Source organism: Hylobates moloch, unplaced genomic scaffold, assembly GCF_009828535.3.
Source record: "Hylobates moloch isolate HMO894 unplaced genomic scaffold, HMol_V3 SCAFFOLD_3, whole genome shotgun sequence".
NCBI classification, from domain to species: domain Eukaryota; kingdom Metazoa; phylum Chordata; class Mammalia; order Primates; family Hylobatidae; genus Hylobates; species Hylobates moloch.
The window spans coordinates 1,408,414-1,429,716 of record NW_026652278.1 but is presented as its reverse complement, the minus strand read 5'-3'; the positions used below and the strand labels follow the sequence as shown (position 1 = coordinate 1,429,716).

The following is a 21,303-nucleotide window of genomic DNA, read 5'->3' as shown; positions in this document are numbered from 1 at the left end:
GCCCAGTCCCAGGGGACTGGGGGCAGTCAGAGAAGAGGCAGGCTAGGGTGAGGGTGGGGTCCAGAGGCAGGGCCCTGCCCCGGGTGTCAGCAGAGCCAGTAGAGCTGGGGGTGCAAGGCGCTGCTGCACCTTTAAGCCTGGGGCAGGACGGTGGCCTCCTGGGCCTGGCAGGAGCTGCAGGCGGGAGGAGCATCATTCCCAGGTTCCAGAACAGCTGCCAACCCAGCTCACAAGGCCCCAGCAAGGCTAGGTGGGCGACAGAGGCCTCGGGTTCTCCCACCGAGAGACAGTTACTATTACAGCTGAAAATATCACATAACCTTGGTTCCTTACATCAGGCAAACATTTTGCTGTTTCTGTGGCCATAGCCCGGGCCGGCACCTGAGTCCTAGGATATTGTGGTGTGGCACGCTCGGCCTCGCCGGGCCCTGGGTGAGGACATAGCGGGTCAGGGATGGATCTCTGCTGCAGGGAGCAGCAGCCTCTGGGAGGAATCGATCTTTGCTCACAGTCAGACATTGCTCCCTCGAGAGCTGCCCCATGTTGGCCCCCACCCCCAGGTATGGGCACATAGCCATGGCCCTGGGAGGGTGGTATCTGAGTCTGGGAACGGGCAGGCCTGGGGATGGAGCACGGTAGACGAGGCTGGCCTGACCGGGACACTGTGGGAGCTGGGGGTTTCCGTGCCTCCCTTGCTACTTAGCGCCACATGCGTGGCCACACCCCCAGCAAGGATGTGCTCTCTGAGGGCGCTGCTTCTATGGGGTGGAGCCTGTCCCACCAAGGTCCACCCTGAGGACAGTCGCGTCTGGCAGGGCCGGTGAAGGAGGGAGGGTCTGAGGGAGTCCTGGGTGTTCAGCACACACTCAGGACCTTCATCTTCTCTTCCCAAAATGGACCCCGTGATTTGAGGTTCTGCCTCCCTAACTCTGGCCAGCAAAGCCTCCTGTCTTTACTTTGGGTCTGTTTTGTTCACTACTCAGTCCCCAGCACCTACGGTAGGTGTTCAATAAATTTTTGTTGAATGGATTTCAACAAGAGGTGGCCCATTGGTACAGAGCACAGCACCCCCATCCCCACAAAGGCCCAGAGTCAGAGGCCTCCCCAGCCCCCCGGTCGGCTCCCCGGCTGTTGGGGCCCTGCCTGCCACCTGTCCCAGCACCCCAGCCTTGGCCCAGACACCAGCCTGACTGTGGGTCTTCTGGGCCGAGGCTCCTGGGTGCCAACGGGAGGCTGTTGCCATCTCAGAGGCCCACTGGGCACCTCAATTAGCCCTGGATGGGGAGAGACTGGAGGGGCCACACAGCAGGGCAGGGACTGGGTAGGGCCATACCTGCTCTCGGAGCGTGGAGGCTTTAACAGGCAAGCCCCCTGTCTTGTCCTGGGACTCTAAGTGCAGGCCTGGAAGTGTGGCTCAGGGTCTCAGAGAGGAAGCCAGGGGGAGGGGAGACAGGAGAGGCCTGCAGGGTGGGGATGTGGGAGCTGACAGGCACCCCAGACAAGCACAGTCGCTGCTGCCAGGGCAGGGCTGGGCACAGCAGGGCTGCGAGGCTGCTGCCAGGGCAGGGCTGGGCACAGCAGGGCTGCAAGGCTGCACTCAGGGCTGCACTCAGGGCTGGGCTGGGCACAGCAGGGCTGCGAGGCTGCACTCAGGGCTGGGCTGGGCACAGCAGGGCTGCGAGGCTGCACTCAGGGCTGGGCTGCTGGAGAAGCTGGGTTATCCAGTGGGTCAGGGACACCCTCTCCCTGCCCAGAAGGTTGTGGTGGGTGGCACTGGGGTCAGAGCTGCCGCTCTGCACTGTACACGTCAGAATGCCTTGGGTAGGGAGCTCAGGAATCACCCACTGGCCCAGGGCCCATCATCTTCAGGCCCCAATGATTCCACTGTGCAGACCCCTTGATTTGACAGCAGGGGAACCTGGAGCCTCGGAAGCCTCCGGAGCCAAATCCTCCTCTGCCCGTGGCCCACTCTGTGCTCCTGGAGAAGCTGGGCTCCAGCGGCTTTCTTGGCCAAATTTCTACTAAAGTCACACGTGGAAGGGGCGAGGCACTTCCCACCCACAGGTGCGATGACCAATACCCCATCCTGCCCGCGCATCTGGCTGGTGACAGGCTCTGAGGACAGGGCCGAGCTGGGGCCCCAGGAGCAGCCGCGTGGCAGATCTGTGCCGTGTCATCACAGAGCCTGAGAGAGCTGTCTGGGTGCACGCAGCTACTGCATGCACGCTCAGCGCGTTTGCTAAAATACAAGCTCAGACGTTGTTAAAGACTCTATAAATCCAAAGAATTACAGGCAAAAGCCAGTTTCTCCTTTCCCATAAAGATCTGTGATTTCTAATGTTGGTTCCTCCTCCCCCAGTTGTCTAGACAGCTAGTTAAAGTGGAATGCTAATGTACAGCAGTAATTAAAACCCCATGCAAATATGGCTGTAAAAATGAGGTCAGTTTCTCCCCAAGTGCTATTTTGGGGGCGGGGGTGGGAGGAGTAGCCTGTCCTTGCTTTTTGCCTGGAGACCGGCGTCAGGTGAGCGGCCGAGAGCTTGTGCCAGGCCCTTGCTCTCTGATGGTGTTACGCAGAGCCTGGGCATGAGAGTGTCTTCAGAAACGGCATTGCCGAGTGCAGCAGCAGCAACTTCCTTTGTGCCCCAAGCCTGGCTCCCACACGACGCTTTGGTTTTGCTGAAGACCCCAAATTGTGATTTCCAGCCACCCACAGCCAGTTGCAGCATCGGCTTCTGGGGCCAAGCCTCGCCCTACAGGTGCTTGCCTTGCAAATGATGAGGGGGTCCCTGAGGTAAGGCCCACCCTTGAGTAGCTGCCCCCGGTCCTGGCTGTGGACGTCCAGAGACACCTGCTGGGGACGAATTTGGGAATACTGAGAGCCTTTACAGTCCCAGGGCGCGGCTGTGCCCACAGCTGAATTAACCCAGAATTTCCAGAGGGTGACGCCTGGCATCAGGGTTCGCTTTTCTTTCCATTTTGTGGATGTTAAGGAAACGTCTACAGAGAACGGGCTGAAATCTGGAGGAAACACGCAATGACCTGGGGCTGTGTCCCTGTGACCCAGCACTGGGTGGGGGCCCAGCAGGGCTGCCCCTCCCGGCAGCACCCGTCCTTCCCCTGCTGCTTTGCCCACCCTAGGGTGTCACAGCCGAGCTGGCCACGTTGCCTACATCCATTGCCACACGGTCACCCGTCCCACCCCGGCACATCACAGCCGAGCCGGCCGGCCGCGCCATACACGTCCATTGCCACGCGGTCACCCAACCCACACTAGCACATCACACCACGTCCATTGCCACGCGGTCACCCAACCCACACTAGCACATCACACTGAGTCGGCCGGCCGCACCGCACACGTCCATTGCCCTGTGGTCACCTGTCCCACCCCGGCACATCACAGCCAAGCCAGCCAGCTGTGCCACACATGTCCATTGCCACGCGGTCACCCGTCCCTCTGTGAGAGGCATTTGAGTCATGTCCCACACTTGGCTGTCATACGAGCACCTGTCACATCCTGGGTGGCCACATGCATGCTTTTCTCTTGTGCATTCATGGAGTGATGAGGGGAATTGCGGGGTGATGGGTCGGGTAGATGCTTCGCCTCAAGACAGAAGTCATTCGGCTGGTGGGCAGAGCCGCCCCTCGCTCCACATCCTCCTCAGTGACAGTATTGCCATTTCTTTAGGACAGCAGCAAGAAAGAAGCTGGCCGTGCCACTGCCTATCTGCATGTCACCTTTCGTAAAACACCTGCTCATGTCTTCCCTGCTGTTAAGCGAGAGGATTCACCTTCTCCCCGCTGATGGCTTCTCTCAGTTTGTGGCTGACCCAGTTGTCTTCCTCATGCTGGCTTTGGATGAAAGAAGTTTGGCATTTTAAGGAAGCCCAATTTGTCGGTTTCTTTTGTGTGCTGTGTGTGTCCGGTTTGGACATCCTCTACCCCTCCGAGGGCGTGAAGGTGCCCCCTCCGTGTTGCGCAGATGCCTTATTGTTTTTCTCTTAACATTTAATTCTATAATTCATCCGAGTTCAGTTTTTGTGAATAGTATGAGATGGGTACGTGTTCCCTACTTGCCATGTGGATATCCAACTATTCCAGGACCATTTTTTGAAGAGACTGTCCTTTCCCTCTGAACTGCGATAGCGCTTTGGTCATGTATCAAGTGAGCCCACAGATGTGATAGCACTTTGGTCATGTATCAAGTGAGCCCACAGATGCGATAGCACTTTGGTCATGTATCAAGTGAGCCCACAGATGCGATAGCACTTTGGTCATGTATCAAGTGAGCCCACAGTTGCGGGTCTCTTTCCAGGCACCGTGACATTCTGCTGGTCTGGTGCTCTACCTTGCGTCATTAGTACCACGTCTTAGTTCTGACACTTTAAAGTACATCCTGACAGCTCGTCGTCTAAGTTCTACAACTTCCTTCTTTCCCTTCTTCAAGGTTGTCATTGCTTTTCTGTATGAAACTTAAATCATCTTGTCAGTATCCACAGAAAAACTGGCACCTTGAACCTTAATGAACCTCGTGTATTTACTGTTAGATTTTCTCTTCTCTCAGCCATGTTTTGTAAACTTCAGTGTAGAGGTCTTACGTATCATTGTTATAATTATTCGTAAATATTTAATGTTTCATGCTATTATAAATGGTCTGCTTTTCAAATTTTAAAATATTATTTTCCAATTATTTCTTGCTGCTATACAGAAATACAATTGATTTTTATATCGATCTTCTATCCTGCAGCCTTGCTAAATTCACTAACAACTTGTTTGTATATTTCAAAAATATTTTCCATGTACATAATCATGTTGTATGTGAACAAAAGCAGTTTTGGGGGTTGTTTTTTGAGAGATAAGTTCTCATGATCGTATCTCACTGCAGCCTTAAACTCATGGGCTCACGCCGTCCTCCCGCCTCACCTCCCAAAGTGCTGGGATGACAGGAGTGAGCCACCATACCTCATCCCGAAGACAGTTTAAGTCTTCGTTTCCAAGCTCATACCTTTTGTTTTTCTCTTTGCCTTAACGCACTGTGAAGGCCTGCAGTGTAACTTTGAACAGAGAAGTGTTGAGAGTGACCTCCCCTGTCCTAATTCCCAGCTGCAGGTGAAAGTATCAAATATTCATTTCACCGACTGTGATGTTAGCTGCAGTTTGCTTGGTTTGTTTTGGTTTTGTTTTTGGTGGGTTCTTTGGCAATACTTTCTTTTTCCCCCGGACACGGTCTCGCTCTGTCACCCAGGCTGGAGTGCAGTGATACGATCACAGCTAACTGCAGCCTTGACCTCCCAGGCTCAAGTGATCCTCCCACCTCAGCCTCCTGAGTAGCTGGGACTACAGGCACATGCCACCATACCTGGCTACGTTTTAAATTTGTTGTAGAGACAGGGTCTCGCTTTGTTGCCCAGGCTGGTCTTGAACTCCTGGGCTCAACTGATCTTCCCAAAGTACTGTGATTACAGGTGTGAGCCACTGTGTCCAGCCAGCAATACTCTTCATCAGATTAAGAAAATTCCCTCGTATTCCTACTTTGCTAAGCGTTTTTTTTTTCATGAATGGCTATGGAATTCTGTCAAATGCTTTTTATGCATAAATCAGAACAATCATGTGTTTTTTTCTTCTGTTGATGAGATGACACGTTAATTGGCTTTTAAGTATAAAATAAGCATTGTGTTTTTGGAATAAATTTTACCGGGCCATGATATATTGTGCATTTTATATATAAGTATACACTGGATTTAGGATTTTTTCCCACTTTTTATAATGTCCTTGCCAAGTTGTGGTATCTAGATTTGGCTGGCCTCATAAAATGGTTTTGGAACTATTTTCCTTTTTCTATTCTCTCAATGAGTTTGTTCAATGTAAGTATATTTCTTCCTTAAGTGTTTGGAAAATTCACCGGTGAAGCTATTTGGGTCGGGAGTTTTCTTTGTGATATATTTTTAAATTATGAATTAAATGTATTTAATACAAACTTCAGATTTTATTTTTACGTTGTTTGGTAAAATAGATTCTTCAAGGAGTATGTTCAGTTCATACAAGTCTTCCCACTTATTGACATTAGACTTTTCTTTTTTTCTTTTTTCGAGATGGAATCTCATTCTGTTGCCCAGGCTGGAGTGCAATGGTGCCATCTTGGCTCACTGCACCCTCCACCTCCTGAGTTCAAGCGATTCTTCTGCCTCAGCCTCCCGAGTAGCTGGGATTACAGGTGTGCGCTACCATGCCTGGCTAATTTTGTGTGTGTGTGTGTGTGTGTGTGTGTGTGTGTGTTTTAGTAGAGGTGGGGGTTTCACCATGTTGGCCAGGCTGGTCTCGAACTCCTGACCTCAGTTGATCCACCCGCCTCAGCCTCCCAAAGCACTGGGATTACAGGCGTGAGCCATGGCACCTCACTGCTTGCTAGCCTTTTCATCAGAGCTTCTTGTTATCCATTCACTGTCTCGTGTTTCATTCCTGATGCTGGGAATTTGTGTTCTTCTCTCTCTATTTTTTACTCTCATCCCCCTGCTCCATCTTTTTTTCCTCCCTCCCTCCTCTTCCCTCTCTCTACTCCTTGCCTCGGATGGGGTAATCCCATGGGGTTATCCAACCATTGTATGGGATTATCTCCTTTTTTGTCAACATTTAGTGTTATTCCATTAGTAGTTACATAGAAATATTAATATGTATCCTTAACTACAATCTATCATAAATTAGTAATTTTGCCATATACCCAAAATACAAGTACCTTATAAGGCAATAGGTCAACTCCATTTACCCACTTCTCCTAGGATTGTCATATATTTTACTTTGACACATATCATAAGCCTCCAAAGAAATGGCTTTTGCTGTTCCCATAAGCAGCCAATGGTCTTTTATATTTATATCTTCAGAATTTCTCATCTGCAGTCTTTTCCCTTCAGCCTGAAAGATTCCCTTTAGAATTCTTTGCATTGTGGGTGTATTAACAAAGGACACTCTCCACTTTTGTCTAAGGACATCTTGACTTGCCTTCATTTCCAAGGATGTATTCATCAAACCTGGAACTCTCTGAGTGTTTTTCTTAACACTCAAAAGATGTCCGGCCTGTGTCCTCTGATTTTGTTAGTTTCCGTTGAAAAGCTAGCCATCGCTCTTAGAGTTGTTCCTTCAAGCAATGTGTCTTTTTTTCCTGTCTACTTTTAAGATATTCTCTTTAACTCTGGTTTTCATCAGTTTCAGTACGATGTGTCTAGGTGTGTTTTTGTAATTTAAAAAAATACTGCTTGGGGACAGCTGAGCTTCTTGAATCTGAAAGGATATATTTCACCAGATATGGAAAATTCTTGACCATTATTTAGTCAGATATTACTTCTCCTCCTTTCTCTTTCTGGGATTCCAATCACATGTATATTAGACACTTTGACTATACCTTACATTTTTCTTGAGCTCTATTCTATTTTATTTTTCTATTTTTCCTTTTGTGCTTTGGTCGGATATTTTCTATCATTTTATCTTGGGTTTGTGATTTTACTGTGTCCAGTCTGCTTTTAAACCTTCGTAATGAATTTCTAATTTTAGACCTTGTATGTAGGATTTGAGTGCCTACTTACTTCTTTTTTACAATAGATCCTAATTCTCATTTGAATTACTGCATTTTATTCATTTTCTGTCTCTATTAGAAAAATATTATAATGTGTTAATTACATTATTTTTAGTGAGTTAATTACGATGATTTAAAAAGTTCCTATCTGCTTACTTCAATATCCTCATCATCTCTGGGTCTGTTTCTATCACAATTATTTTTTAAGTTCTTATTGGCTAACTTTAGTCATCTGTTGATTTGTTGCCATAGGCTTAGCTTCATTATTGGTTATTTTTCCCTGCTTCTTCACATGTCTTAATGATTTTCATTATATTCTTGGCACTGTGGGTGCATGTGTCTAATGATGTTCATTATAGTCTTGGCACTGTGAGTGATGTGTTGTGAGGCTGCACATTATGTTATTGTTGTCTAGAGAATGTTGAGTTTTGTTCCAGCAGACAGGTACTGACCAGCAGACTACATGGATCCTTTTGAGGTGTGGTTTCAGGCTTTGTTAGGGAAGGTCTGTTTAGTTTTCCCTTAATATGAAGTTTTAAAATCCTAGGACATTGTCCTGTCCCTGGAGTGTAGCCTTTGCAGGGTCTAGAGAATTCACTAGGATCTTCTATTCTGTCTGGGCTTGAATTGCAATGTCTTGACAGCCATGCGCAACCACTTACACTTCTACTTACCATTCAGATTCTCGGGAACTGTTTCCTGCAAGGCCTCTGGGAGTCCTGCCTTGCACATTTACAGCTTAACAGTGGACCAAGGACCTGAGGGAATCCTTCATCAGATCTTTGGCATTCCTTTTCTGCCATTCCCTCCTCCACTCTCCAAATCCCAGCTGCTGTAGCAGCCCCAACCAAATTCTGATCTTAGTGTCCTGCAACAAAAGAGGCCTCTGCGGCTGGGGCTCTGTTTCCCAGGAGAGAGGTTGTGAGAACGCCCTCAGGGAAAACGTTAGGGGAGATGGGGCCCCGTGATGAAAGGCACTGATCTACAGGCTCAGGGATCTCCCTGTGGACAGCGGTCTCGGGCTGTGACGCTGTGTGTCCGGGGTCCTGGGCTGACAGGCACTGCTTTCCTTGTCTCCTTCTCCCGCCCCTGCGTTGTGTATCTTGTTCAGCCTCTAGAGTTGTTCACCACAGAAGGGTAAGTCTGATGCCACCTACCCCATCACGTCTGGAACCAGAAGTTTCTGGGCATCAGTACTTTTTTTAACCGAAAGCTGCTTAGGTGATTCCAGCACGAGACCACCAGGCTAGGGAACCACCTTCCCATGGTGTTGGCAGATTATCCCATGATTGAGGGGGACCTGGACGTTCTGTCTAGAGAAAAATTCCCAAGGGTTAATTCCCAGACACGCAGTAAGTTCTGGTGTCTCTGGGACATCAAGGGGCTTGGGCTCCTAAAATGTCACATTTCCCTCATCATACGAGCTCTCCTACCCCGCCAGAGGCTGAGGGAGGCTTGGCGGCCTCTTCTAGCACCTCCAACGCACCCCCGCCCGGGTCTCTGCTTTCTCACAGGGATAATAGGACCAGGATCTGTATCTCATCTGTGTATTTTTTTTTCCCATCTCCCCCACTCATTCTAAGCTCTTGGGAGCTGGGTGATGGGGGTCCTTCCTTCTCTCATCAACAACCTCCGTGCTAGGAAAACAAGCCCCAGCTAGGACAAAGCACATCTGCTTGCCTATCTCTAGCACATCCGCTGGGAGCAGCAGCCTTTTCTGTCTCATGAGGCGCATTCGTATGCTCAAGTCACCACCCACGGAACCAAGAGTTGATGCTGAGGGAGGGAGGGATCCCCTGAGGTGCAGACCCCTCTGGAGGAAGAGGTGGTGTGAGTGATGCCTGCCAGACATGAGGGCTCCCTGCACAGGCCCAGTGTTTGGAAGGATCCTGGCTCCATGGTCCCTGGGTCAGGAGACCTGCTGGAGGGTTGCAGGCACTCTGCCAACACCTTAGGCAGTCACCTGTCTGCAGCACCGAGGCGTGGTCAGCCCAGGTTGGGAGCAGCCACAGCTGCCAGTGACCATGCTGGGGTGATGACGTGCCCTGTGTAGTGAGCATGCTTCATGGCTGTGGCGGGACACACGTGTGCAGGGGCCTCAGCACTGTGGGGCAGTGGTGAGATCATGTCCGTGGGCTTCACAGCAGGGAAGCTTATAAAATGCAGCTTCCCAGGCTCACCCTAGAGGTTCTAACTGTGCCTCTTGGGGGGCTCAGGGATCTGCCTGTGGACAGCTGTCACAGGTGGCTGTGATGCTGTGTGTCGGGACCCCATGCTGAAAGACACTGTGCGGGGCACGCCCGGGGGCAGGCATCTTCTCTCCTCCAGCCTCAGCGTCGGCCTGCACACCCCCTGCCCTGGAGACTACCGTCCCAAGGGGCTTCTCTCCGGTTTCCAGGCATCCTCTGCAGCTGGGAGTGAGGGGGTCCTGAGGGGTGGGGAAGGCAACAGAGGGAGCTCATGGGGTGAGGGAGTATGGGGGCATTGTGGGGAGACGGGAGTTCAGGGGATGAAGAGTGTGGGGAATAGTTGGGGGGCAGGGAGATGGGAGCTTATGAGGTAAGGGTGTGGGGGGCTGGGGAGATAGGAGCTTATGGGGTGAGTGTGTAGGGGCCTAAGAGACAGAGGAGTTAAGGAGTGAGGGTGTGGGAGATGGGAGCTCTGGGGTGCAGGTGTGGGGCCCAGGGGAGATGGGAGCTTATGGGGTGAGGGTATGGGGGCCTGAGAGATAGGGGACCTAAGGGGTGAAGGTGTGGGGCCCGGGGAGATGGGAGCTCTGGGGTGAGGGTGCGGGGGCCTGGGGAGATGGGAGCTGTGAGGTGAGGGTGCAGGGGCCTGGGGAGATGGGAGCTCTGGGGCACCTGGGGGCTCCAGCAAGGGTTGTGGATCCTGTTCTTAGTGCCAGGGGAGGATGTTTTATGACAGCCTCTGACTCTTGTTTGTGGAGCTGACTCTAGGGTTGTGAGTGGAGCAGCTTGGGTAGGCACAGGAGTGGACACAGGGCGGCCGTTTGGAAGCCATAGCGTTCGTCCCAGTGGAAGATGCTGGCAGTGGGGTGATGCTCACAGCCTGGTTTACCAGGATGTCTGTTTCAGCTTTGAACATCCCGTGTCCAGGGAGCCCTCTCGTTCCGGAGCCCCCTGGGAGGGCTCTTCCCCCGGGTGTCTGTGTGGATGCAGGTGGGACAGGAGACAGGTGTGCCACCCCCCACCCACAGCTCCATGGGAAGAAGTGCAGGGTGGGGTGCGGCGTCTGCACAGGCATGGGAAGCCCCGAATCCTGCCCTGCCTGCTGCTGGAAACAGCCCACCATGAGCAAGGTGGGGGCTCCTGATACAAGAAAATCTTGTCTGAGTCTGAGAATGTAAATGCCAGGCCGCAGGCACAGCTGCTGATGGACACGCTCTTATTTCACCGGCCCGATTCCCACTAACTGACTGTGTTGCCTCTTTCAGCATTGCTGTGTGCAGAGAAAATGGGGATTTAGCAATTAAGGATTTATTTTCTTCTGTTCAGCTCATCACTTGTTCCATCCGGGCTAATTAGACATCTCATTTCTTTGTTTCCAAGCTAATTTCAGCAATAGCAGATTTATTAGCTTGTTTAAACCTCAAACAATGGGTAAAGCAGCAAGATAGCCCATTCTGCTCTGTTGTTTGAAAATATATTTCAAACTGAGTTGTTCATCCCCGAAGACCTTGTCTTCTCATAAATCTAGCGCCATGGATAATGACGCCCAAAGTGCCGAGCGTGTCTGTCTGAAGAGCGGGGGGCTGTCGGGTCTGCTGTGCCCGCGTTCTGGCTGGCGCATTCCTGCCTGGAAGCGGGGCGGGGTGCTTGCAGGCAGCAGCTGCTGTATCCCCAGAAGGAAGGGCTTCTTCCCTTCGTAGGTTGAGCACAAAGCGCAGTGTTGTAGGGAGGGTAGGGAGGGCCGCCGACCCCTTACAGCCACTGGCAGGGCAGACATCCTGCACACCCCTGGGCTGCTGTCTCACCCCGAAAGCCCCAGCTCGCAGCCAGATTAATGAGCAATGTGGCTCTGCCTGAAGACAGCTGTGTGGGGCCCTGGCTTTGTAGCCATGCCCAGAAGCACAGGGGTGGTGTCCAAGGACCACAGTGGTGCCCCTACGTTGCACAGCCCTCCCCTGGGGAGTGAGCCTGGGCTGGGGAAGGGGTAGCACTGGCTTTCAGGCCGGAATTTCTGTTCCCCATGGTCTCCCCTGCCTGTTTAGGGAAGAAACTTGCCCATGGCACCTTCCTATTGGCAGAGTGTGGATAACTTGGGTGTCCTCCTCTCTGTCCAACCTACAGCAGAGGCAGGAGCTGGAAGTGGTTTCTGCCGACCCTGCTAGAAAGCACCACCCCCGTGTGCACCCAGGGCCCCGGCAGGACAGCACGGAATGGGGTGCCTTGCTGAGCACGCAGAGCCTGGGGACCGCCAGGAAGGAGTCTCCCGCTGGCAGCAGCTGTGTATAGCCGGCTGAGCCAGGGCCTACTGGGAGCCTGGGTGTCGTGCCTCAGCCCAGGGCCGCGGGCTCCTGCTCGGTCCAGGATGCTTCGCTTTTGCTTCCGGTCTCAGAGCCCAGAGCCTGGCAGGGCTGCGCCCGTTTCCATGGTAACTGTAGATCCGTGTCCTGCCGCCTGTGTGATTGTGTTCTGTTCTCCTTGTAGATGGAGGAGATAAAATTTAAAGACAGAGCAGTCTTCGTGCTGGAGAGAGAGTTAGGGGTTCAAGCCGGGCATGCTCAGAGACTGCAGCTCCAAAAAGAGGCTCTAGATGAGCAGCTGTCCCAGGTCCGAGAGGCCGACCGGCATCCGGGCAGCCCCAGACGGGAACTTCCTCATGCAGCTGGTGCAGGAGACGCTTCAGACCACTCGGGAAGCCCTGTAAGCACCTCCCAGGCCCGCCGGCCCACCCCGTGTCAGAGACAGACCCGGCCATGTGGCTGCATGGCCCTGCATGGGCCACTCCCCCAGGAGACCAGAGCCCGAGTTGAGCCAGCACCCTCCTGTCTGGGCACCTCCCCACCCAGCCTGGCCCTAGGTGCTCAGCTCCTCTGGCTCTGGCCCAGGGGGCTGGTGGACTCTTCTCCTTCCTTTCTGTCAACATAGCATCAGCCCCGGCCCTGTCACCCTCCCGTGGGCCCCGGCCTCATCACCCTTCCGTGGGCCCTGGCCTCAGGCTTCTGCTGCAGTCCATGGCACTTGCTGGCCCGGGGTCCGGCCCTGGGTTGGTGGGAGGTGCTGGGTATGCGCTGCCGCCATCTCCAAGCACACGGCCTCTGCCTCTGGCCCGGGAAGGCTGGCGCACCGGCTCCCTGCCCACCATGTGCCCGGCTGGCCCCTCAAGGGTGATTTCTGGCACTCTCATCACCAGTCACCCTCCCACCTGCTTCTCATGTGATCATGCCACTCTCCGCTCCTCCCTGGGCCGCTCTGTCGTGTGGGGTCTGCCGACCACCCCGGGCTGAGTTCCACCCGCTTCCTTGCTGCCGCTCCGCACTCACACCCTCTGTCGTGGTTCTGGGACGCCCTGGGGGATCTGAAGTCCAGGGACCCTCCAGCTGGTCCTTCTGGGTCTTTGACCCCGAGCCTCTCCTGCACCTGTTGAATGAGGAACTCAAATCGGGTCCAGGACCATCGTGGGTGCTGCTTGTTCGCTTTGAGGATAAAACTGTGTGTGAGCTGAGCCGGTCCTAGGACAGCGACATTTCAAGGATAGAAAATATTATTTTACGATCTCATTCAGACGGCTTCACTGAATGAGATCCAGCCCCTCCTGCTGGTGTGTGGTAGACTACGGCATTCACTCCAGAGAGATTTGAAACCGGATTCAAATGTTTTCACCAATTTTTGAGTGAAGTTCCAGGGGTCCCAAAAGTGGCCCTTTAGAAGCCCCATTGGAAGGGAGGTCACCTCTTTTGGAAGTCTCCAACAAGTGTCTTTCCCATGCTCATGTCATCGTACCAGAGAAATGCCGCCCCGTGGGGCAGGGGGTGCACGCTCCTGAAGGGGCAGCGGCAGGGGCCAGGCAGAGGGCTGGGAGCTGGCAGACGTCTTCCTGGCATCACCCACACTCGCGGTTTCTGCATTTGCACACCCCCACCCTCTCCATCTGCATCCTTCCAGACATGTCTGCTCCTTTTCATTATTTTACTTTATGTTATTTTAAAATAGTTGTTGTGTCTGAGGCAGGGTCTCGCTCTGCCCGTCGGTTCTGTCGCCTCACGCAGTTGCGGTGACCACAGTGCCGGGCCGGGTGCCTTTCCCCGGGGGAGGGGGGGGGGGGTCCGAACCTTCCCGGCAGCCGCGTGGAGGCAAAGGCGCTCATCCCACGGCAGGGTTTTGGTTCCCGTAGCGTGCTGGGGTTTGCAAAGGTTTCCCAGGCCTGTGTGTAGGAACAGTTATTTGCAGTTGATTTTTGTTTTAGGAACAGCAGTTGGATGAAAAAGATGCCCGGCGCTTCCAGCTTAAAATCGCAGAGTTAAGTGCGATTATCCGCAAACTGGAGGACCGCAACGCCTTGCTGTCGGAAGAGAGGAATGAGCTGGTGAGCGCGGGCGGGGGCTTCTGGCTCCCGGGGGTTTGTGACTGAGGAGTTGGGGACGGACCTAGGGGGCATCCACTTTCAAAATTCCTTGCGAAAAGGAGTGGTGGTTGCGAGGACCGGCCTTGCGTCGACGTCTCCTGATTGTGTTCCAGTTGAACTTTATTAGCACAAACAGGTAGGGGCCACATTTGCCCCTCAAGGGCTGGTTGACTAACCCCTGCTCTGCGTTAGTGGGGGCAGAAGCCTCCTCCGTTCTGCAGGTGATCTGGGATGTGCAGACGCAGCCCCTCAGTGGGGCTGTCGCCATTGGTCCTTATAGCCACTGAGATTTCCAGGTAACTCGAGACCCTGGAGGGTGCGTGAGCTGTCGCGTGTCTGCAAGGGTCCAGTGGGCTGGATGGTTTTACCACAGCCCTTCTTGGCAAAACAAAGTGCTGGCTCCAGACTGCTGGTCTTCATCTTCATCCCCATCTGTCAATGGGACAGGACTCACCCCCAGGGATGCTGAGCCCAGCCCTGAGCTTGGGTTCACCAGGGCACTGGGCGAGTGGGTTCACCCAGGCGCTGGGCCAGTGGGCGCCACTTGGAGGCATGGACTTCCCAAATAGAGGGCTGGGAACTGCGTTGTTGCAGCCCAAGCTCTGGTCAGTCTGCCGACTCTGTGTGGAGACCTGCTGGTTCCCTGTCACTTAAAGAACAATCACATAGTGCAATTAATTTTGTCTTTCAGTTAAAGCGTGTAAGAGAAGCCGAGAGTCAGTACAAGCCTCTGCTGGATAAAAACAAGCGCCTCAGTCGCAAGAACGAGGATTTGTCTCACGCTTTACGCCGAATGGAAAACAAGTTAAAATTTGTCACCCAGGAGAACATAGAAATGGTGAGGGGGTGGGGGGCTCCGTGGGGCCACGGTCGCACCCGAGCTCCAGGCAGCATCTCCTCCCTTCTCCACGCAAGATTTAGCAGGACAGCCGGTCCCGGGCGGGTGGCCAGGCCTTCTGCTGGAGTCTGGCCCCTTCATGTTTGAAGGGGAGCAACCGCCAAGTCCAGCCCTGGGGAGGGGAGCCTTGGAGGAGGCCCTGACCTTGCAAAGGACGTGGCTGTGGGGCGTCCCCTCCCCAGGCCTGTTTGCCCGCATCTCACTAGAGGGCCTGGAACAGGCGGCCTCCAACTCGGAAAATCCCGGGCGAGGGTAGTAAGAGGCTGCGGGGTCCCGGCTGTTGGGGAGGAGAGGAGACCTGGCACACAGCACCAAGCAGGAGTCGGGGGCAGGGGGTCTCTGCTCCACCAAGGCCATGAGCCGGGAGTGGGGGGCCGTCAGCCGGTGTCACCGCATTCCCCTGCCCTGAGGACCCCGAAGGCCATGAAGCCAGAGTTTACTCAACAAGTAATCCAGCCGGACATGGGGGAGAGGCGCCCTCCTTACCCCTCTCTACAGAAGCCCCCTTCTTTTCACACTGAGTTAAAGTCAGGAGGGATTTGGGAGCGGTGACCACGTGGGAAATGGGCACGGACGACCCAGCGTCAGCTTCAGGGCTCTGAGCGATCCCCTCCAGCTGTGCTTTCTGGGAGACCAGCAGGGCCCACGCGTGTCTGTCTGGGCTGCACGGACCTGCCCTTGCTGCGGGGCTGGGCGCACACATAGGCCTCATTTCCCCGGGGACTCTGCAGCTGGGCTGTTCTGACGCCTGAGCAGAGGCCGCCAGCCGGGCAGCTGAGAGTGGGCAGCGCGGGTTGAGGGAGAAGACCCCCCCCGCCCCCCACCCACTGTGTTCAGCCAGATCCCTTCACTCCCCAACTTGTGATGTGGGCTGCTTGGCGTTTCAGAGACAGAGAGCCGGAATCATACGGCGACCCAGTTCCTTGAACGACCTGGATCAAAGTCAGGATGAGAGAGAAGTCGATTTCTTGAAGCTTCAGATTGTGGAGCAGCAAAACCTCATAGATGAACTGTCTAAGGTACCCGGCGGGCTGTTTGCTGCGGCCCCGTCCTCTGGCTCCCAAGGGGCTTGGCTAACGGGGACCCTGAGCAATTCTGTAACATGCTGTCTTCCTTTCCTAGACCCTTGAGACCGCCGGCTACGTGAAGAGCGTGTTAGTAAGTACGGTCAGCGCCCGCTTCCCCACGCCTCCACTCCCCGCGCAGTTGCCCGTGGGACCCATTCTGTGCCCAGGGCTCCTCACAGACCAGACAGAAGCAGCCGCGGCAGCCTTTCGGGTGGATTTTGTTGTTGCAGTGCCACCTGGCCAAGGCTGTGCACGGGTGGCTGATGCCCTTTGGTGTGGGTCAGACAGGAGCCAGGGACACCCACTCATGCCCCAGCTGAGACAGCACCAGCTTGGGACAATCGTGTTTCTGAGTTAATGGCCAGGGTCAGACGGCTGCCCTTCTCTGGCTGCTCACCCCACCGTGCATTTCTCCCTGGCCAGCACAGACAGGCAGCCGCAGCCCAAGACGTTCACTATCACGGCCATGAAACCACAGCGTGGGTTCCCCGGAGAGCAGCAGGACCCCGGTCTCCTTAGTATTTTAAGGGTGTCAGTCCCCACACAGATGTGGATGCCACCCCTGCGGGGTCCAGAGGGGCCCTGGCCATGAGTCCCCTTCCAGCTTCCCACAACTGTGTGCCCCTCAAGTCACCGGCCCCGTGTGGGCCCTGGACACATTTAGAAGGGGAGCTGGTGGACAATTGAGCCAGACAAGCTCAGAGCCCACCTAACCGGGGAGCCGCCCATGTCACCCTGGAGATAGGAGCTCCCCGAGCAGCAGAGCTGGAGCAAGGGCCTCCTGCTGTGGTGTGGGGACAGCCAGCCCGGACACCATCTTCCCTGTCATCCAAATGATGGCACGTGGGCAGTGAACCGTGGACTGAAACTGATGGAGCTGTCCCACCACTGACACAACCTCCTCAACTGGCTTCTGCAGGAGCGGGACAAGCTGTTAAGATTCCGGAAGCAAAGAAAGAAAATGGCAAAACTTCCCAAGGTAAGGAACAGCACACCGGCACGTGTGGAGAGAACGCCGGGTGTGTGCAGAGGACCGCGCCCGCGTGTGCGGAGAGAACGCCGGGTGTGCGCACAGAGGACCACGCCTGTGTGTGTGGAGAGAACGCCGGGTGTGTGCAGAGGACCGCGCCCGCATGTGTGGAGAGAACGCCGGGTGTGTGTGGAGAGGGGTGTGCCAGCGTGTGTGGAGGGCACCGGGTGTGTGCGCAGAGGACCGCGCCCGCGTGTGTGGAGAGAACGCCGGGTGTGTGTGGAGAGGGGTGTGCCAGCGTGTGTGGAGAGGAGTGTGCCAGCGTGTGTGCGCAGAGGACCGCGCCCGCGTGTGTGGAGGGCGCCGGCGTGTGCTTAATAGGAATCAGTCTTTGGAGATGAAAAAAAAAATTTATTATTTCTAAAAATTGTTACCATGAAATGACCAAAATAGGACCCAAAGAAAATATTCTGTTGATCACCTTTAATAAACTGTTTCTTTCAAATTTCCAAGAGAAGACAGGAATTGGTAACAACCATACCAGCACCACTAGCAATGAAGAGGTGCTGGCTCTGGTGTCCTCACTGCCTGTGTAGGGTCCGAGTCCCCACGACCTGTGAGATGCACGGCTCTGAGGACAGGCGGCTGCAGCTGCTCACACTCACCCATCCTGGCTGTGCCACACACCCCGCGCTCGCCTGTCCCGCCGTTCACCATCCTCGGCCACACCTGCAGGCTGTGGCAGCCTCATCCACAGGCCCCACAGGGCAGACCCACGTCCCCAGGAAATGTGAACACCTGTCATCATTTCTTTACAGTAGAATCCTTCGTGATAAACCTGTGATTTTTATTAAGGGAGCCCTTGGAGCAGCTGCCAAAGGACCTAACTCATCTCCTGCTTTATGTTAACAGTGTGTCTGTGTGTGTGTGTCTGTGTGTGTGTGTCTCTGTGTGTGCACGTGTGTTTGTGTGTATGTGTGTTTATGTGAGTGTGTACATGTGAGTGTACATGTGTGTGTATGTGTATGTGTATGTGTGTCCATGTGTATGTGTGAGTATGTGTGTGTGAGAGACTGTGAGTGTGTGTGTGTGTGAGAGAGACTGAGTGTGTGTGTGTGAGAGAGACTGTGAGTGTGTGTGTGTGTGTGTGTGTGTGTGTGGCTTTTAAGTGGTCAGCAGTGTTTTTTCACTGTTAGACTGTTAGATGCTCCTCGGTCACAGACACTTGCCCTCCAAAAGGTGGGGAGGAGGAGCTGTCCGGGCTTTCCCCGCTCGGGCCCCCTCTGGGTTTTGGAAGTGTCCGGCAGGTGCCTTGGCCCTGCGAAGGGAGGGTGTGGGGAGGCACACAGGACAGGGGGCCAGCGGTGGGCAGGGAGTGGGGGAAGTCAGGTGGCTCTGGGGTCCCTGAGGGAGTTTTGCTGGAAGGTTCTGGCAGAAGAACTGGGAGGAGACCTGGAGGCCACCGTGGCCATGGCAGAAGGGCCTGAAGAAGATAACGGGCTTTCCATTTTGTAACACTTCTAAACCCAGATGAGGAACCCTGCGATTCTCGAAGGCAGGGGTGAGGGCACCCTAAGGATGCAGACGTCGGGGTGAACCTGGGGGGGCGGTCCCAGAAGGCAGGGCCTCTCACACCAGCTGGTGGAGGACCCCATTTTTGTTTTTATTCCAATCAGTCAAGGACTGAAACTTTAAAAAATAGAACAGAAATGCATCACTGGGAATGAGATCACACAGGGAAGGTACCCACCATCAATTCTGTTACCCCAGGCACCACCCTCAGGGAACCGCAGGGACGGTGCCCCACGAAGGGCCTCACTCCCCACCATCAAGGGCAGGGCCAGGACCTGCTCATCCATGGGACTCCAGGCCCCTTTCCCACCCGCCCCGCCAGTCTTGCTGCAGAGCCCCCTCACACCCAGGCCACCTCCTCGGCCTGTGCCAGGGCGGCCAGGGACAGAGATGGGAGTGTGTTGCATGGTAGGGCTGCGGCCCCCACCATTGGGCAGCAGGAGGAGGTGGCGGGAGAAGGTGGCTGTGCCTGGGTCTGATTTGAACTGACACATTGCATTTCGGTCACAAGCCGGTTGTTGTGGAGACCTTCTTTGGATACGATGAAGAGGCTTCCCTGGAATCCGACGGTTCCTCCATCTCTTACCAAACAGACAGGACGGACCAGACCCCGTGCACCCCAGACGATGACTTGGAGGAGGTAACGAGGGTCTCCTGCTGGGTCCTGGGCTTGGCTGGGCATGGGCTGCTGGCTTTTCACAGGGAAGCCCTTGGCGGCCCTCACTGGCACTGACCCACTGATAGCCAACTCGGGCACGGTGAGAAGCTCCCATGACGTGGCTCGGGGTGTAGGCTGAGGCCTGCTCTTGCTCCCAGGAAGGCCAAACCATGCCGCCTCCTGCCATCGAGGCTACGCCCCTTCTGCACAGGGGCGCGGCGAGCTCTCCCTTCCTAAGGGGCCTCCCCAGGAGGGTCTGAACCACTCATCAGGGAGTTTGGTCCTAGTGCCAAGAGCACATTAGGGTGAGAGGGGTGTTGAGCGGGAGTTTTCTTTGTGGTAACAGCACAGGCGTTTCTGCCCGCCAGCCCCTTCTTCCAGAAGGACGGCTACCCTCAGGTCCAGGCAGCCATTTCAGCACCAGGTTGAGGCTTGGTGTTGTGGGACCCAGGCCCTGTGGCTGTGGGACAAGGAGTGGGGTCCGCAGCCAATGGTGCAGCCAAGGATTGGGCCTCCCGTGGCAGACCCTGGAGGGTGGCCCAATGGCCACAGACCTCTTGAGGGATCTAAGACGTCCTCTCAGCCTCAGGTGCAGGGTGGGGCAGGGGAACTGGGCCAGGCCGAGGCTTCTGGGCTCAGTCACTCCTAGACATGGCGAACCCTTCCAGCCCCAGGGACCCACTGGGACCCTTTGAAGGCAGCAGCAGGCTCACCTGTCTTCTCCCTGGGGTGGTGGGGGGCACTGCAGCTAGCAGGGTGAGCCTGCAGGAGTGCACCTGGGAGGAGACATGCTGCCTGGGGTACTTTAGCCCCTTCACAAAGCCCAGCTTTCTTCCCAGGATGTGTTTCAGCAGAGCACAGTGTGTGCTGGTTGGTAACAGAGGGTCTGCTGGGTCAGGGCAGCCTGGCTGGCAAGTGGGAGCCCCAGCCGAGCCCCTGGCCATGACCACCAGCCCAGCAGACTCACCCTGGCCTCGGCCGTGCAGCCAGCTCAGCTCCCACCCCAGGGCTCAGTGCTCCCCTCCCCAGGGAAACCTTTCCCCAAACAGCACTGACTCCCCAGGCAGCCACCCCTCCCTGCACACTGGAGCAGGTCCCCTCCCTCACGCTGCTAGAGAGACCCCCCCACACACACCGTTTGGTGTCTGGGGAGAAGGGAAGCCCCACGGCGCTGCCGTCGGAGAAGGTGCTGGCCACTGACGCTGTGTCTCTGTGCATGTGTGGCGTCCGTGTCTCTCCAGGGCATGGCCAAGGAGGAGACGGAGCTGAGGTTCCGGCAGCTGACCATGGAGTACCAGGCCCTGCAGCGCGCCTACGCCTTGTTGCAGGAGCAGGTTGGAGGGACGCTAGACGCAGAGCGAGAAGTTAAGGTCTACGTGACTTCCACCGCGCGCGTTCCGGCCCCCCTCATGCCTTCCCGCTTGACCCCATGGCCTGGGCTGGGACACCCCCCTCGCCAGCCTTCCTGGGCCCGGGCCCCTCCTCTCCTGCCCTTGCCTCTGGTCCTGGTGGTGCCCATGCAAGCCGATCAAAACCAGGGATTGGGGAGCCCGGTGCTGGGAGTTGGCCCGGGTGGGAGGGACTGGCCCAGAGCGGTGCCAGGCACAGGTGTGAGTGAGGGTCCTGGGGGAGACGGGGCGGTAGTGGTGGCAGGGGCCCACAGCGCCCAGGGTGGGTCTCCTTCCCGACCTCCTCTTCCACTCTCGGCAGCGTGGCGATGACCATGGCAGCATCGAGCTCGGTGTTGAAACTTGTGGAGGTCATTCATCCTCAAAGGCTGAGCTCACACAGGCTGTGCCTGCCCTGGCCCTGGCCCCTCTCCCCTGGCCTCCCCACTGGGCAGGACCCCGGCAGTCGTGTCCCTCCGCCCACTTCTCTGGCTCACCTTAGCGTCGTCCCCCAGGAAAGGCCCCAGTGTGGCTGGCGGGTGCCCTCTGCGGGCCATGGAGGGCAGTGCAGGCACCAGGCCTTGTGGGGAGAGCA

At 55.4% G+C, this 21,303-nt stretch overlaps 1 protein-coding gene across 13 annotated transcripts in view; it reads left to right on the top strand.

Annotated features, from left to right (window-relative positions):
- JAKMIP3 (Janus kinase and microtubule interacting protein 3) overlaps window positions 1–21,303 on the top strand; it is a 162,758-nt gene that overhangs the window by 101,084 nt on the left and 40,371 nt on the right. For 7 of the 13 annotated variants that reach the window (XM_058435886.1, XM_032174836.2, XM_032174850.2 and 4 more), the window contains 8 exons: window positions 12,238–12,453; window positions 13,997–14,116; window positions 14,847–14,993; window positions 15,941–16,072; window positions 16,176–16,211; window positions 17,040–17,099; window positions 19,174–19,302; window positions 20,562–20,690. In XM_058435886.1, coding sequence (XP_058291869.1) covers window positions 12,238–12,453; window positions 13,997–14,116; window positions 14,847–14,993; window positions 15,941–16,072; window positions 16,176–16,211; window positions 17,040–17,099; window positions 19,174–19,302; window positions 20,562–20,690 — 969 coding nt within the window. The remainder of the gene's footprint in view (window positions 1–12,237; window positions 12,454–13,996; window positions 14,117–14,846; window positions 14,994–15,940; window positions 16,073–16,175; window positions 16,212–17,039; window positions 17,100–19,173; window positions 19,303–20,561; window positions 20,691–21,303) is intronic. The other 6 variants (XM_058435887.1, XM_032174869.2, XM_032174904.2 and 3 more) reach the window with 2 other exon arrangements.